General features: G+C 44.4%; 2 protein-coding genes across 3 annotated transcripts in view; both read right to left on the bottom strand.

Annotated features, from left to right (window-relative positions):
* The window catches only part of LOC8033665 (putative phospholipase B-like 2), a 40,106-nt gene extending 32,426 nt beyond the window's left edge, over nucleotides 1-7,680 (bottom strand). Inside the window, exon 1 of one of the 2 annotated variants that reach the window (XM_029991017.3) lies at nucleotides 7,579-7,680. The gene's annotated coding sequence lies outside the window, so the exon portion shown is untranslated. The remainder of the gene's footprint in view (nucleotides 1-7,578) is intronic. The other variant, XM_040213622.1, reaches the window with a different exon arrangement.
* Nucleotides 7,681-17,314: 9,634 nt separating this feature from the next.
* Nucleotides 17,315-18,476, bottom strand: part of LOC115329416 (monocarboxylate transporter 9) — a 35,123-nt gene continuing 33,961 nt past the window's right edge. Inside the window, exon 4 of the mRNA XM_029991016.4 lies at nucleotides 17,315-17,457. Within this exon, the coding sequence (XP_029846876.2) occupies nucleotides 17,315-17,457 (143 nt within the window). The remainder of the gene's footprint in view (nucleotides 17,458-18,476) is intronic.

Below are 18,476 nucleotides of genomic sequence, written 5' to 3'. Positions count from 1 at the left end.
ACGATTTACACAATACCGTGCACAACAGCTCCTCATCACTGATCAGTGCTGGCTTATTATCAACCTACGCGACTCGCCTAATTGTAATTGGTCAACAGATTGCACACGACCATATCGGCCGCGCTTCAAAGATTTTCATTCTCGCCGTCTTGTACTTTTGCTTTCGAAAACCCCCTGGCTCCACGTACAACCCTATTCGTGCTCCCACGGAATCTATTAGAGTAGATTTGGGACATAGCCATGGTTAATATAGTACATAAGAATACGTACGGATCTCCCCCTTTTATTGATAGCAACTCACCGGAACAGCTGGACGATCCAGAACTCCGTGGCCGATATATATAAATGATCTAAAGGCATCTACGCGCGACACACGTTCAGAACTTTGGCGCGGCGTCAATTCTTGACCGGTATCCAGCGTGCGAAGGCACAAAGATGCATCACTCGGCGTGCCAAGGAAGCTTTGATCACGCCGCGACACCGGCGACACGTTTTCGACGAGTTGTACCTTTTGATACGGCTTCACGCACATTGCACTCGCTAAACACATTCACACGGCGTCGGTTCTTGGTCGGTATCCAAGCGCGCGAAGGCACAGAGACACGGCACTTCGGCGTGCCAAGGATGCTTTGAACACGCCGCCAGCCCTTCCTTTCGACGCGTTGTGCCTTTTTCCTGCGACACTGCACTTTCGTAAAATTTTCCACGTGTTCACAACGGAAAGTCTCAACAATACACAGAGTCTTCAAAAAACTTCTTCGGCGAATGACGACGAACGAGTAGAAAACGTGTCGTCAGCACGCTGGAAAACCGCAGCAAAGGTTAGCAAAAACGGCAAATCGTATCCCAAGCGAGTGACGCCCGGTGGCTTCACTTGCGGGAGCGGCAAGCGCGATCCAGCAATTGTCATTGAGATCAGTGGGGAGCACAGAGGGAGGGGCGTGAACGCGTCGGAGTAGGCCAAGCACCCTCGCTCCTAGGCTCACTTCCAGGCGGCGCAGCCTGTACCGCGAGCCACGCGCTCCTCTGTTCGCATTTCATTTTTCCCCGATAGTACGTGCTCTGGCCAGGGCACTCTCTCGTGTGCTGTTGTTCGTAATCACCAAGAATGCCTTAGTTTTACTTCACTCCTGTTTATAAGAAATAATGTGAGATAAAAAAGGTTGCTCAGCTTATTATTTAAATATTTTAAATAGAAGAACATGGCCATTTTATTTTGAAGGCCACATTCCAATAATGATTTATTCCAAAGAGTAATTATATTCAGATTTTTTCCCAATGTACGCTTGAATTCAGTTGGAAAATGCATACATCTTTGCTCCGTGTCTGTTCGACCCTTTTTGTCCCCTTGCTCTAGAGTTACTGTGTCTAAGCAATCTCTACCAGAGTGCTCTTTGGACACCCGGATAGCCAATACGACGAGCAGAGACTGAAGGAATAATTGAGAGAGGGAAGTCTACCGGGGGAGGGTCGCGCCGACGGCGTTGGAACGGGTTGCTTACGAAGGTCGCTCGGCCACACTCCTGGCGCAAGAACCCTATTTCTCCCCCGAAAAGGGCGAGCGACGGTGATCCTCCTCCCGTTTTCCCCAAAGAACATCTCTTCAAATCTCTCCTTCCTGAGCCAGGAGGACTCGACGTCCTTGAGCGAGGAGGACTCCGTTCATTCCATAGCTGTCGGTGCCGGGGGAGCTACGCGCCCGCCGGACCAGACAATCGCTGCCTTTTCATCACCTGCCGCGCTCTCTGCGCGTGGTTGCGGAAGGGAGCTTGACCACGTGATTAAAAATAGACGCATGATTGGTTCTCGGAGTACCTCAGCTTCCCTCTACACTCTTAGCTTAGGGGTGATTGAGTCCAGCCCGCGAAACAAACAAACAAACAAACACACACAGACACACTCACACACGCGCACGTACACACACACAAGCAAACACGCACGCACACACGCGCACACACGCACACACACACACACACGCACACCCACACACCCACACACACACAGAAATTGGGGCCTTGTGAACCAAGGCCACATGACAAGGTAGGGAGACAGTCGCACAGCCGCCAACTGCAAATGGGCATATGCGCTTCGCAATTTATGCAATTTTACGGCAGAAAGAGCTCTTTTCTCCCAGTGAAAATAATGGCAAGATCAACATTCGCATCTCAGTACACTGTGTTGTCTGTTTTTGAATTGCTTGAGTGCATTTTATTGCTTATCGTATTGTTTCTGTCGGGCGAAGCCGCTCGTTATCTCCGCCATCTACTCTACTTCTAGTGGAACCGGCAAGAACTGGTTCTAGAGCTCTGATCACCAGCAGCGCATTTCGTCTTAATGCTAAGTGCGATCTTCAACATTCGGATTGACAAGACCATCGATATTCTCTCGGCAGCGCCTATACACCGGTGATCGTTCTTTGTTGTGGGCATACATGTGAGCACGAGTTTCGACGGACCGTCTTCCATTACCTGTGAGTTACAAGAAGAGGACCTCTTGATCATCGGAGACAGGTGTTCTTGCTACGCATTATACGTTTTGTAATGATCCGATAAGTTTGAACGGTGTTCAACTGTAGGCTAGGAATGTCCGATGTGTCCAGAGTGCAATCTACAGTGATCGGCCCGAAAGGCCCTGTACAGCTGTCTTTGTAAGTGTTTTTTTTAGCATAATAGACCGCGAGAAACATTCTGATTAATCAATTTTGTGGTCGAAATCATTTTTTTTTAGATAGAGTTGACTTCTGGGCGGGAGATGTGTGCTGTAGTAAAGTCCTCTCAGTATGTGCATCGCCGAATACTATAGAAACTTTGAGCAGTCGTTATTTGCCAAGACTTAATTTGTTGGGTGGGAGTGGAGTGTCAGTTTCTCACCCCACTATGTGAGCGTATTTGCCAGTAGTTGTCTTCGTTAGACACGCTTTTTTATGTGTGGGATTTATTTTAAATTCTCGATTGATTGAAGTGTTATGTTCTGTTCAACTGTCATGTTCCTTTCGTATAAAACAGGTTACTTATTAGAGTATTAATTTAGTAGTACATTTTACACTGGTGAACTGAAAAGAGAGGTCAGCTGTTTGATTTATAACTTGTAAATAATATGGAGGCAACAAGGGGCACATCTTTAACTGCATATTTTTGTACTGCAAATGCGGCGAGACTTAAATCAGGTTTTTTTTTATGTCAACGTGGAAATATAGATGTGAACTTAAATGGGGAAATTGAAATTAAAGGGGCACTGACACCCCAAAGGTCGTATTTTTTTTATTGTCTACAACGATGCAAGTTGCAGTCATAAACACGAAAAAAAAAAAACGCATCGCGAAATAAAAATTTACCCGCACGCGCGCGCGCCTTTTTATTTTTGGCGTTTGATTCTCCCGCCTCTCGCCTCCTCGCTTCTTTGGAATCGTGATGTCAAGAATCATGAAATTTAGAAGCTTTGTAGGCGAAATTTTTATAATATTTAATAACGGCAATCGTAAAACATGTTTTTTAACGCAATTGCGAACGCACTACGGCCCTTCTTCTTGAAATACCAAAAATCGGAGTCCGTTGTAGTGCCGTCTCCTGGACTTGTATCCTCCCACGGAAAACAGGCGACACCGCTCAAAACCGGTCCGCCGGCGCTAGCTCCTTTCCTCCTCGCTTTGGGTCGCCATGGCAACAGCAGGGAGTCATGAAAGAAAGTGGACTCTCAGGACTCCGCGATATTTGACGTCAACGCACCAGCGCGGATCGCGCGGGAACTTCGAATTCGGCATTTGGAAATTGTTTTTTTTACTTCTCAAGTGCTGAATTCCCAAATTTCGAATCTTGAGGGTAATGTCCCGGCATTGTTTTCAATCGTTTCGAATAATAAAAAAAATATTTTTGATGTGTCAGTGCCCCTTTAAGAGGTCTTAGGCTAGATGACAGGTTTAGCGGCCCTAGGAGTTTGCAAGTGTAGGGCAAAGAAATCGTTGAATTAACCTTCCGACTATTCGATTAATTTATTTATCCACTATCAATATTTTAATCTGGATCAGTTGAGTTTTGAGTTAGGACAAGTCCGGTCAACAAAACAACAGTAAACGCCTGGGCCGGCTTCCTAGAAACAGCGTCTCAGCTGAGACTGGGATAAAAAAAAAGCACAGCCAAAGCCAGCGCACGAACTGACCGGCGCTCAAACCGCGTCTCAAGATGCTCGCCCCCCGCACTCGCCCCCCCCCCCCCCCCCCCCCCCCCCCCCCAGCCTTTGCAGTGCTTTCTTTCACCCAGTCTCAGTGAGACGCTCTTCTGGCAGCCGGCACAGGGCCGGCTTGCTAGAATAAACGTTGTAGCTTAAACTGTGTGAAAAAAAGTCCTGCCAAGCCTGGTGCGCGCGAGCGCTTGAGACTCGGCTTCAGGTGCCACTGCGCTCGTGCGCTGGCTTCTGCAGTGCCCTATAGCCTCCTTTACCGCTCATTCACACTGGAAGCGGATCCGCGTTCGCAAAGCGGTTGCGAACGTGGTTGTATTGGCGACGTGCGCGACCGAAAGCGTCGCTGTGGTCGGCCTTCCACGATTGGCCCAAAAGCTGACTATGACGTCGGAAAGGGTATACCATCGACGGAAATAAGAGGAATGAAAGAACTCTAATTTCTACGGTTTTGGCAGTGTTGCTTTGAGAGCGCAATGATTTCAGCCTTCCACCATGCTATTTACAGACACCATCGAACTTGTTGTTCGCAAGCTAATGACGTCACAAGGGGGAACCATAGGAGGGCGCCACCAAAACATCTCGCTGCTATGGATCCAGTGCAATTGCACGCGCACTTGATGACATCAAGTGCGCGTGCAATTGTACTGAATCTTTATACAGCCGCGTTCTTAACCGCTTTGCGAACGCGGATCCGCTTCCAGTGTGAATGAGCGGTTGTACTCACAAAGCCTGGCAGTTTGACAACGGAGCCATAGAGTGCCCGATCGCAGATTTATAGCACGAGGATCTGGTAGCACAGAGCATCAAGGAGCCATTTCTCGGGGAACCTGGGACGTCAGCGCACAGCTCTCGCAGCGGCGAGGATCCGAAAACGCACTTGTTCGCTCGGGAGAAGTGTGTTTTGGGCGTCTCGCCGCAGCGGGCTGCCAGTCAAGCGGCTCTCCTCTCATCCGTTGTCTGCCGCTCCACCTTTTTCAATTTCGGCGGCCGCTTCTCGTGGCAATCGATCAGGCTTTGTCAGTACATAGGAGGCTAAGGCAGTGCTTATTCTTTCATACAGCCTCAGCTAAGACGGTGGTTCTAGCAAGTCGGCCAAAGTGTCTTACCTGCGCATCTATTTATTTTTAAAGGCAGTACTGTTTTCTCTTAGAACGCTCAAAGTTTATAATGTACAATATAACGAAGAAATATTTTGCTGAAAAAGAAAGCTTTTCTAAGTTCTAGTTTTTATCGGTGGAGCGCCATTATATAAAAATTTTTTCTCAAAAGCTGTTTTTGTTTTTGTTTTTGTTTTTTTCCCCTCCCGGCGAGAGTTTGGAGCCTGCTGTTCTTGTGGCTGCACCTCCTACTCCCTCCCCCACCGCTTTGCTTCAGTTAGATTTTCCGATATTGTATGAGTTCTTTCCCCAGGGTCAGGTTTACGGGGGGGGGGGGGGGGGGGGGCGGGGGGGAGGGGACGCCTGCGTCGGGGGGTACCATGAACTCTTGAGAGAAACCAGATGTTTGGAATACCACGTGACGTAGTCAAGGAGCGTCAATCTGACATCTCATGTACCAGTCTCGAAAAAGGCCTGGCTCAGGCCGAAACGTCGACCTATATAAAATAAAACTCTACAAAAAGCCTTCGAGGTACGTTTACTTTCCTATATATATATATATATATATAAACTTCGGTGGGCCTTTTGGAGAGTTTATATTTGGAGGAGGACTGAAGCGATTGATCGATTTGTGAAATAAAGGGCGACGAATGATAAAGCGATTTTTTACTTTGATATTCATTATTGACACGCGTAAGAAAAAAACTGACAGGGACTGAAGATAAAAAGCAAAGGAATATTTCGAAATGACAGTAGTACAGGGCGGTCTAGTCGGAACTTGTTGAGATGTGTCCCCTTAAACCCTTCACCTGAATTCAGGCCCACTCTTCTGTTTCTTTCAGAACGCTGTGCCCAGCCCCGTTCGTGGAATCCCATCAAGTACCTGCCCGGCTCACAGCTTCCAGTGATGGATCCTGGTATTAATTTTTGTTTTAATTTTTCTTAGTCGAAATTCTTAACAAAATGTGTATCATATCTTCATGCAGGTAAATTATATTTACCTGCATAAAATGTTGATTTAAGATGTTCCGTAGTGAATGTAGCTGGCCCACCGCAGCTCTCTGTTCAGATGCCTTTATAGCGTTCAGTAACATGGCCGCTAGAATGGCTGCCGAAAATAGTAGAGTCTGCGGTTGAAATCGGATGCCGAAAGCTGGGATCCAATATTTGATAAGCCAATGATTAAACATGAATTCCAATATTGGTTCGAAGACCCACAACTAACGGTGGCCCAATGATGGCTTAGGTATTGGTGTAATTGTGGCCCAACATTGGCTAAAATTTTGGTTAAAAAACGGTCCAACGATGGCATAAGTGATGGTCCAATGTTTGTTTAAATATTGGTTGAATCGTGGTTCAACATTGGCAGTAGTGAATGGCCTAACACGGGATCGGGTAGCGCTTTCGAGAAAGCCAACGTTAAGCCAATATTGAAGCCAATTTTTCCCTGTGCTGGGCCGAGGTTGGTTCAAGAATGGTGTGCTGTTTGGGACAATTTTAAAAAAAAGCTTGACATTTCTTGCCATCAAAATAGCATGCGCCTACCGATATACAGCGGCCGGGGATCTACGCTGGAATTCGCGAGCAACGAGTAGACGTGCAGACCACGCAATGTAGTTGTCAGGGAGCGAAGCGCGAGAATGGCAATGGCTTTTTTTTTTCTTTAATGTGAAAACTCAACCCCCCGCCCGATACTTCCCCGCCCTCTTACGCATTCATACAAGCTGTGCGATTGTGTGGTCAGTACTGTATGATCGCTGCTCATCCATTTGAGCCCATATCATCGACCAGTGTACGACGATCAACCTCATTACTGACTAAAATGTCTAAATTAAGTTTAATGATTTGTGTCCAAAGTGAACGCCTATAACAGTACGTATAGCGGACACAAAACACGGAATAAGGTAGAATACACACACAGGGGCTAACTTGCAACAGAAGTATGTATTGTCAGATTTGTAGAATATATAACAAAAGCAATTTACATAAAAAGTAATAAAAAGCACAGTGGAGCACTTGCAAACCTCACCCCAGAATTCAAAGGGTATAGCCATGCAGTGTGCGATGAATTATTTATAAAAGTGTAGCTGCCCGGAGTTCGCACACGGAAGAATGTCTGCGAAAGCAGCTATCTTTACGAGATACGTTTCAGCGGCTGGGCGGTGCTTGCATTTACTCGCAAGCGGAAACCCCCATATCACATTCATAGACTTTTAGGATCGTAACGCACGGCCGCTACCTTAGTAGCATTTGTCGGTGTTACTTGCCTAAATAAAACGGCAACTAGACACGCCAAACTTGCCTTGTCTACGCCGTTGTGACCGAAGAGACTGCTCTGCTTTGAAGCGGAAGTTCGAGAGCTGCGTATGCCGACGTCTGTATCCGCTCCCATTCTGATAACGCCGCAGCAACTGCTTCGGTGGCCGCCTAGGGAAGCTTTATTTTTTTGTTATTTATTCGGCCTTGAGCCCCTAGATACGGCTAGAGTACGACATTTTCTTTACCCCGCACGCTGTCGCGAAGTGGGCCGTCGTACTGGACAACATCGTTCTAAACATTGGTCTCATTTCTTTGACATATACGCGTTACCTGGTGATCCACAGCCTTCGAGCAGCTTGCCCGAATGTTAATTTATCCCTCGTGATTTTTACCGCGAGGCTTCGAAGCGTAATTGGTCACCCCAGCGGCGCTCCGCGCTGATAAAAGGCCGACCAGAAGTATGCGCGGGGCTTTTTGTGCCGGGGCCCGCGACGTGAACACTTAATAAATGACTACGTGTTGTTGAACGAGCGCCTCGTGTCATTCTGCGAGGAGGAGTGCACGAAAGGAAATCCTACACTGGCGACCAACGTGGGGCGCCAGTGCAGGATTTAGCTCACTGCTGCCCGCCTCGAAGAATGACACGACCCCCTCGTTCAACAACATCTCGTCGCTTATTGACTGTTCCAACGAAGTATGGGGCATATAGAGCGATAAACTGGCAGCTGAAAGTGACCCCCAATTCGCCGCCGCCATGTTGCACATTTTTGGCCACTAGACATGTGACCTTAAAGTTTTACGTCTAGATTTTAACGAAGTACCGCGCACAGATAATGGCTTAATGATCTTTAATAACAGTACCGACGAGATAAGTTATGTTTATGGAGTTTTAAGTCCAAAATGTGCTTTTACAATAAAGACTCGGGCAGCTTCGCAATGGCTGCGCTAGATGCCGTCAGCCGCGGTGCTGTATTTTGTGTTTTTATCGGAGCTAGACACTGATCTCTGGGGCTGACAGTATTAAAAAAATAATTCATGTTTTTTTTTTTTTTTTTTTTTTTTTTTTACAGCGATCAAAATATAAATATCGGCTGAGGTTTGCGTAAAAGCCTGAGTATTTGGTACGGTCACGTGTCTATTGTTCTAAATTGTAGAACATGGCTGCAGTGATGGGGGTCACTTTTGCCTCGTGACCGAGATACCGGTTTATCGCTATAAGCCCATCTACCTCATTGGACTGTTCGCGCAGAAATAAAAAAAAGCGTAATCACTCATATCTTGTGAACAGGTCAAGAAGGAATTCAATTTAAATGAGACGACGTGAGCAATTTTTGTAAGTGTTGAACTTGTGCAACCTTATTCCTGTGATTTGATCACACATTTGCCCATGTACAATATTGGGATGGCTCCATTATGTTTTCTCCCATATACGCATACAAGAATTTGTATAGAAGTGTTTGAATGTGCGAAACATTTACGACACTTAACTTAAACGCCTCATGAGGACTAGAAAAGTAAATAAAATACCATTCTGAATGCTGAAGAATACTTTCTGAGAATATCACGACAGAGTTGTTTCAAAACAATTTAGTTAAGTTGTTTGATTTCTTTCTTTAATTGTGTGTCCAGAGTAGTAGACGTAGGGTTATATTGATTAAAACTATAGAAATTAAATTTCGCTAGAAACTCGGAAAAATATCGATTATTTATTCCAAAGTTTCCAGCTCTGTTGAATAGGAGCTTTCAATGATGACAATTTGGTATGGTTAATTGAAATAGACTACGCTGACTCTAACATTCTCCACCCTCTCCAGCTTTCTCAGTAATAAAGGTGATGATCTGCGCATAGTTTTGTGAATAATGTAATAGTAACATACGTAGTAACGGCAGTGACTTCTGTAGATTTTTTGTCACACGCGCTGACGCAACTGCTGCATCAACTTCTGAAACTTATATTTTAAAGAACCACAGAGAATACATTATCCTGTTACTGGTTTAAAGTATGCCCTCGGGCCTCATGAAATTCAAGAAATGAATGCCACTCAGTTGTAAAGTGTACATATCTTTCGTTTTTTTTAATTAAAAATTGATGAAGGAATCTTTGAGATCTGTGTTTATAGATGACCATAGTGACCTGTAATTTTACTGATGATTTTTAGTCTCGGCTTTTTTCTCATTACCGGCCAACTACGTTGTGCAATTTAAACTTAAATTATTTTTTAGAACGTCAGGAATTCAGCCTTAAACACCGTTGCCAAGAGTGAGGTCAAGGTAAGTATCTGAGTTACTTGGATTGTCTCAGGACGGCAATCTTGACCAAGCCATTAGTTGAACGATTAGATGGCGGCGCCGATCCGTGTGGCCGAAAAACTGTGGTATGGAACGCGACACTGATGTTCCTCCTCCATTCCTAATTGCCTCCTTTCTGCTGCTCTTATGCGCACGTTGTGAGTTCACCAAGTTATTCGCCCATGTCACGTGGTGCCAGTGCTGTTCAGTTTGCACAGCTGCTAAGCAAGCCCATCTAGCCCAGCCAGCCTGTTCATCTATCGGAAAGTGCCAAGCTGGGCAGGTTTTATTCTCTGATATAGGCTTCTGATCAGTGACCCAGTGATTGCCTCAAGCCCTAATGAAGAATATCGCCCAGTAATTAAAGATCTTGCGGCTTGCCTCATACCCATTTAGTGGATTAAAAGAAATATTTGCTCGAAATAAACGTTCAGGAGAATTTTTTTTCACGACACGGGACAACAAGGACGTTGGCTAGAAAAAAAGGAACGCTTGATGTTCGATTTATCTGGTTAATAATTAATAATCGCAAAGCGACTGTATGATAAGTCTTCACGACTCAAAAGTGGTAGCAGTTATATCTGAAAAAAGCTTGCTTAAAATACTCAGAACAACGATGTTAGTTGAATAAGATGACCAGGGTATGAAGAGCAGTACCAACCTAGGGGTGGGCGATCTAGACTGTCACCCAGGCAGCCATCAATATGGGGCTGCCGCAGGGCGCCCTCGTCCTTTTTTAAATTTTCTTCGCTTTTCTATTTATTCCAATACAGCGTCCGACACGACGCTATATGCTCGATCGCCAGTCGTTTCTGCAACGCTGTTCTCATGTAACAAAACACTCGTGTTTGGTCACTGCTCACATGTTTACTAACCAACGTGATGTCGTGTCTAGTAGATAGGGGCGTATAAAAAGGGAAAGGGAGGGGGCGCCATGGTCGGAGTCTGACCAGGGCGCTTGATGGTGTATAGCCGGCCCTGAGAGAGCGCTTACAAATGTGGTACTGCCCAACTGACTGGAGAGATTTGTTTGACGCGATGCTTTATCAAACACAATTTAAACGAACTGTTTAAATATACTTGTTTTTCTATTCGTAATGCAACCATTTGCTTTAACTCTGTCAGCCACGCGACCCCATTAGCACAAGCATAACGTCGGCGCAGTTTTTTTTTCATTTACTCTGACAGGCATCAAAGCTTAGCACTTAAAGTGGCGGTGCACCAATTTTCGTACTCTCATTTAATACCGCTTAGACTTAATCTTCAATGTTTATGAGCTAGGAATTACGAGTTACTTTTTTTTTCTTCTCCACATTGGTGCAATCGCAAAAAAAAGAACAGAAGACTAACGGTCTTTGTTTCACCTTATGTCCAGACGCTGCCGACGCTACGACCTGATGGAACTAATCAGACAGCGTCAAAACAGTACCATCATAGTGGTGTTCGGTGTTCGTCAAGTTTCTGTGCGCGTTGTACCATCACTTAACTAATCATAGACAAACAAAAAAATCACTTGCGCGTTTGACTCTGCTTGATAAGTCCCAATACCTCGTAGGGTCGAGTGCGCCTGGACTTTGGCTGAAACGAAGTATAGCGGTGCTTTGCTCCTTGACTCGCAGCTGAAACAAGTGGCCACGTGACCTTCACATTTGACACGGAACACTGCCAGATTCATTGTCGAGGCATTGGTCGTCACAAGTTTAATACTTGTGTTCACGCAGTGGTCGTGTCCACGACCACTGCGTGAACACGACCAATGAGTTATATTGAAATATCATCATCAATTGCTAATCCCCTTGCCCACGACAACAATGAGACCCCGTCAGTACGTCATCGAGTTTTCTGAAGGACAGACTGAATCAAAATGTTGTTTTATACCGATATTGCGCGACGACAATAGCGGGTCTTGTTCAGTGGTGCTGAGTGCGGGTATACTTGGGTGATAGAGTGCCACTAATTTTTGTAAAGTAAGAAACATTCACGCCCAATATCGTTGCACGACCCCATTAGGTTGGTGCCCCGAGTGAGTTCTTTGGATTGCATCAAATGTTTGTATGAAAGTCTTAAATTTTGAAAAGTAAAAGTAACAAAAAGTAGGCGGCAGTGTCATTTTATTAACTGTGTGTTTTGTATTTTAAATAACTTCCTTACTCATTCGTGACGCTACACCGCTTAAAGAAATAAGCTAAGTGTATTCCGAATTTAGGAGCGAGAATTAACTAGAGGCAGAATTATGCATAGTGCGTTTCATGGTGGGAAAATAAAAATAGATATGGTACATAATGTGCGCATGATCATATTCAGGCGCATTAATTTCGGCGGAGTATAGCATATATACCGTGCGTCCACGAGACACACGTACCCTGTTTTTCGCCGCGCAAAAATAAACTATCTCGGAGAGCTCAAACTATGTCAGAACGTAGCCCCAGCCGTTCGAGGAAGATGCCGAAGTTTTAAAACTTACCAGTACCGGAATAAAAAGTTAGAAGTAAAAAACTGCTTTAGTCTTTGAGAGGACGCCGTAAGTGAGAAGCAGCAGGAGGAATGCTGGTTTCCGACCGCATCTCACAGATGGCTCCACTTGTCCTCGAGGCTTCCCACGCTCCCTCGCTCGCCTAACGTGCGCGGCTGGCGGCAAACTTACAATACCTGACAAAGGTATCGTATGTTTGTACCGCTAAATTTAACGGGGAAACTGAATGCGTAGAGTTTCATTATGGAACGTCACAGTCCTACACACCAATTCAATTTTCCCGCTAAATTTATCGGGGAATTGAATTGGTGTTGAGATCACGTGACGTCAATTTTCCCGCTAAATATAACGAAGAAACTGAATTTGTTTATTAGTGACGGGACACGAAGTCATGTGGCGTCCTTTTTCCCCTAAATTCAGCGGAGTAATTGAATTGATGTTGAGGGCACGTGGAGTCAATTTTCCATCTAAATTTAGCGGGGAATCTGTGGGAGGAGGGGAGGGTACGGAGGAAAGGGTACGCGGAAGGACAAGGGCACGGAAGAAAAGGAGGGTGCAGAACCAGTATGTGGGGGGAATGATCTATATTTGTACACATATATTTATATTTCTTTCTCAAATTGTTTACCACGGTATATCGCAAAATGAAAATACCTCAAGAGATGCGCTCTAATTTCGTATTACAAAGATTTTGTAAACGTCTTTCATTTTTTCTTTCGCTTACACACTGCTAGCTTGCAAGTGAAAATCTGGTTGGGAGAAGGGGATTCATTTGTTCCTGGAGGGATCAACTGCCTATTGTGTGAGGAACCTGAAACGAAAGAGGATCCCTTTTTGTATTGTTAGGATACGATATTTCTGTGGGATATCCTGAAAGGGACTATAAAAATGTTTGTATAACAGCATACTGGATACGTTTTCTTCCTGTCAAACAGCATGATTGTGTTGTACAATTGAATTATGCTTCTTGCGTTGTTTAGTATGTGCAAGTCCCGTTTGCCTATGACACTCGCTGAACGCAGGGGCGGATCCAAGGGGGAGGGGGGGGGGGGGGGGAGTGACGGGGGCGGCCCAAACAAAGTCGAATCCCCCCGAAACAAATCCTACCACCGGCCTGCCAGGTGGTAGAAGGCTCGGTACTCAAGCGCGAGGGTTCAAAATAGGGCAGGTCGCACCAGCAGGCACACTTGTACTCTGAACTTAGAGAACCACTACGTCGCTTCAACCGAGACTGATGTCCGCGGCGTCGGTTTCAAAGCACGGCTTGGAGCCATTAACTCGGCGCAGCAGCGCACATCTAGGGGCCGTCGGCGGAGTGTGGTTCTGCGGCGGCTAAAACAAAAGGCACAACCAGGGTCCTGTTTATCTTACTTTAGATCCCCCCCCCCCCACACACACACACGCACACGAATCACCCCCCCCCCCCCCAAACCGGAGTTCTGGATCCGCCCCTGGCTGAACAACCACCAAAGTCAGCACGTAACCTCTTTATTGAGATGATTTCACAAATCAACAATATGTCTATGTACAACCAGGCTATGCTCGATTGAGCAAATGTGTTGGAAAGCATGTCTGAAAAGAACCAATTTTAATCTGACAGCTACGCCCGAAAGCACCGGGTAGCGTACGTTTAATTGTGCACTCGTAAATACGTGCTGATAAAAAAAAAAAAAGAAGAGCTGTGGCCTAGCTCAGTGGTAACGCCTCAGCTCCACACGCAGCGGACCCAGATTTGATTCCCGCGGGTGGCGGGCGATCTCCTTACAGAATTTGGCAGCTTCAACAAGGAACACCCTACGTCGCAAACTAAAGCCCCAGCAACGGCAGCAGCAACAACGACATCAGCAAAGACAGCATCACCAACGACCGCATCAACAACTACATCATCAACGACTACAGCATTAACAAGCACAGCATCAACAACTACAGCATCAACAACTACAGCATCAACAACTACAGCATCAACAACCACAGCATCAACAACTACATCATCAACAACTATATCATCAAGAACTACATCATCAACCACTACAGCATCAACCACTACAGCATCAACAATGACAGCGTCAACAACGACAGCATCAACACCGACAGCATCTACAACCAAAACATCAAATACTAAATTACGGCTAGTGCGCAGGCGAGCTGGTGGAAGTTTACCATGATGGTATTAACTCGAGACTGGGCAAGAAGAAGGAAATGTTTTTTTTATTTTTTTTCTCAGTGGAAGACAAAGGAACAGGAACAGACAGTGTGAAGATGCGGTCTGTCCTTGTTACTTTCTCTTCCACTAAAAGAAAGATGTATTTCTTCTACTCAAGTCTCAGGTTAATATCTTCATGGTAATCAAATACTATAACATCAACAGCGGACGTCATTTTCAGTGGTGTAAATAACCCATAGCAGCTATCGGTTAAAAACCTTTTTGCATAGACCTCCTAGCAAAACACGTAAACTGTTACGCTCAGTGTCACACCATAAACTGTTCTTTAGGCATAAACATAATTTCAAGCAAGTCATTCGCCGAGTTCTCTTTGTAGACTACGGCGATTGGCTCTCCCAAGTGCGCTGCCGGAAAGGGTACACACCAGATTTATTTTAGTGCGTGTGCAGCATGGTAGCAGATGTAGCGAGGGGATAGTTCGTTAATGCGAAACAGACAAATCCGGAAACACTTTATAACAAGTCGTGCGCCGATGATTTTTGGTAGAGGAATATATTACGCGTCAGCTGGAAAGAGATGGGTAGACCTTTTGAACATGCGTAGAGAACGACGCAAGAAAAAAGAAAAAAATAGGCGAACGCGAGCGAGTGACCGTTTTCCTTCTCTGCAATGTTTCCGCGACTCTGCCGTATTCAATGTATAAAATGGTGTGCAACCTTGCATTGAATTGGCACTCTTGTCGATGGGATGAACTAGTAGGTGTTCTTCTGAGAGGTTGTTCAATGAAGCAGCATCTCATCTTCTTCCTTCATTAAAGCAACGGCCAGTTTGGCGTATCCATCATCTACCGCAGGATAATGAGATGTTGAATATAACTGCCCTTTCCCATGCAGCACATATCGTTTTGTGAGCGTTACTACATACTTCTATTTTGTTGCTTGCTTCTAAGTTTAAGTGCGGCACATGCCTTGCGGTTTACCCCAGCGGCACGGAGGCAGACCACATATATCTCGAAATATACAATATCATGCAGATTTAACCTCTTCGGCAGATGTGTAAGCTCGAGGGAGAGTTTTGAGATTTCACTTGTACTCTCCACTTATTTTTCGATCATACGAAAACGGGGCGTGGACACGTATGGTAGCGTTGATCCTCCGGACTGAAACGTGACTGTTGTATTAATTGCGACATTAAAAAAAATGTATATATATATATATATATATATATATATATATATATATATATATATATATATATATATAATTTGAAAACCCAAAGCGCATGCAGTTCCGTAGCAAATCATAGTAATGTTCATTATTTGATTAGTTTCACAGCATATTTTGCGATAAATTTAAAATTCATCAGACTAGCTGTTCACTACCTGTTCAGTTTTGTGAAGCGGCAATACCTGTTCACAAAACTGGTGATCGCCAACTAATAAGTAATTACCGTCCCATCTCTCTCACCAGTGTTCCATCTAAGCTCATGGAGCATATACTTTACTCAAATATAATAAACTTTCTTGACTCTCATAACCTTCTTTTTGAACATCAGCACGGATTTCGTAAATCTTACTCTTGTGAAACCCAGCTAACCGCCTTCTTTACTGATATTTATTCAAGTTTCGATTTGAATATTCGGACCGACGCTATTTTCATTGACTTCTCCAAAGCATTCGACAAAGTACCCCACCAACGTCTTTTAACAAAGCTTAACGATATTAATATTTATCCCTCTGTTATTAAGTGGATTTCTGAATTCCTAATTAACCGTAAGCAATATTCCTCCGTTAACAAATTAAAATCTCCCACCTCTACCGTAACGTCAGAAGCCCCCAGGGAACCGTACTTGGCCCCCTTCTGTTCCTAATCTATAGTGATAATCTCCACCTTAATATCGCTTCTTCTGTGCGCCTGTTCGGCGACGATTGTGTCATTTACCGACGCATTCTTTCATACCATGATCATCATGCTCTTCAGGAAGACCTAGAGTCTGTAATCCATTATGTGTGAAAAATGGCAGATGTCGTTAAACTCCAATAAATGTAGATCCCTATCATTTTCCCGCAGTTCGCGTCGCACACCATTTTCGTATTACCTCCCTAACACTAAAGTAATAGCATGCTTATCTTATAAATACCTGGGTGTTCATCTCACCTCTGACCTATCCATAGACTACTCATATAACTTCTGTTATTTTTGACACTAACCGTTCTCTCTGATATTTGCGCCGCAACCTCAAACTTGCTACACCCTCCGTAAAACGATTAGCGTATACAACTATTATTATACCGCAGTTAGAATACGCCTCATCTATATGGTCCCCATGGCAGTCCTACCTTGCAAATAATCTGAAGTACGTCCAAAACAGAGCCCTTTGTTTTATTTATAACATCTACTCATTATATACCTGCATCCCAGGATTACGGCAATCAGCTAACCTTCATTCACTTTCCCTTCACCGCCGAGTATCACGCCTTTCTCTCCTCCACCGAATTTGTTTGTCACAATAGCCACCTCAAAGAATCACTGCTATCACCTCCCCATCGTATTTCCCCGCGTCTAGATCACCTATGTAAATTACGTCCAATTTGATAATCAACTGTTTCTCACCAGACTTCCACACTACCATTGGCCATCGAAGATTGGAATTCACTACCTCATAAAGTCGTTTCTATTAATGATACTATTAAATGTGTTCAACCGATTACCCTCTTTTTATCTAATCTACTTAGCTAGCTTACAGTGTTATAATTGTGTTTACTGTTCCATTTGTTTTTGTTTTATTGCCACCCCCTTGTATAATGCACCACGGGCCCTCAAGGAAAATAAATGATGATGATGATGATGATGACTAAACGCGTTGGTGACAGAGGAGCCCGAGCTGTCTTCGTTTAAGTAATGGTTTTAGTGTCCAGAGAATGGCTACGAACAAACTTGCAGCCGACAGGGTATAAAAGAGACCGTCGTAGATTCCACTGTTGTCTCGAAAATAACCTGAAAGAGAGAAACAAACAGGGATGATTTGAAATAGAAGCACTTGAGTTGACTGTGCGAAACGTTTAGCGCGAACAAGACTTGGGCTCATTTTTATGTTCCACCTAGATGTATTACTAACACCTAATCTGCGGCTTATGATGTTCTTCAGGGTCGTTATAAAACTTCACCATAAACCTTCAGTTGTGAGAGAAACAAGACATATTCGCAATCGTTTCTTCGCTCTAACATGGTCGCGCAGTGCACTACATTTAGACAAATGGGGCGTCAGAAGTATGCAGCTACCGTATACTCATTCATTGTCTTTACCTTTTTAAACCGACAAGGTATGCTAACCATTTAATTGGTCACTCATAGTAAAATGGCTTAATATGCCCTTGTAATGTTTTTTTTGTGATGATTTTTTTAATGCTTTTGGTGCATGATTATCAGGAAAAGATTAAGCGCCAGCGAAGACGGAAAGGTCTTTGCTTTCTGTTTAACAGTTTTCTTGGCTTCTTGCGGCATCCTAGTTTTCGATTCCACCTATCGAAATTTTCACGATTTCATCAGACCATACATACAAGCGCTTCAATAAAAAGACATGATAGCTACCCATATATTGCTGATTATGGTCACGTTAGCAATGTTGTCTCATTCCTAATCATAGGTTAATTCTACAGGTGCGAATAGACTACTACATGTACGGGTTTCTACAAGTCAAGTAATCGTAGGTGAGACAGAACTGCCAACTAGAACAGTAATCAAATACTCAGCGATTAGCGACTAAACATACATCTAATATCAATTATGACAGGAATAGAAACGGTACCATGATACTAGTGTGTTAATATTCTCATCGTCAATTCATAACACTTTAGTCTATTAATATAATTATAATATTTTAATCACGTTAAACAAATTCGACTATAATTACCGGCAGGTTAATAAACTCACGGCCCGGCTGCTTGTGTTCATGCTTGCCGCTTCGGGATTTGTGTTTCGCCGTTCTTATTGGCTAATGCCGCAATTTCTATGGT

Source organism: Ixodes scapularis, unplaced genomic scaffold (assembly GCF_016920785.2).
Source record: "Ixodes scapularis isolate PalLabHiFi unplaced genomic scaffold, ASM1692078v2 PGA_scaffold1__304_contigs__length_218370807, whole genome shotgun sequence".
Taxonomy (NCBI): Eukaryota; Metazoa; Arthropoda; class Arachnida; order Ixodida; family Ixodidae; genus Ixodes; species Ixodes scapularis.
Note: the sequence above shows the minus strand (reverse complement) of the source record. Positions and strands in the feature narration are given on the sequence as shown.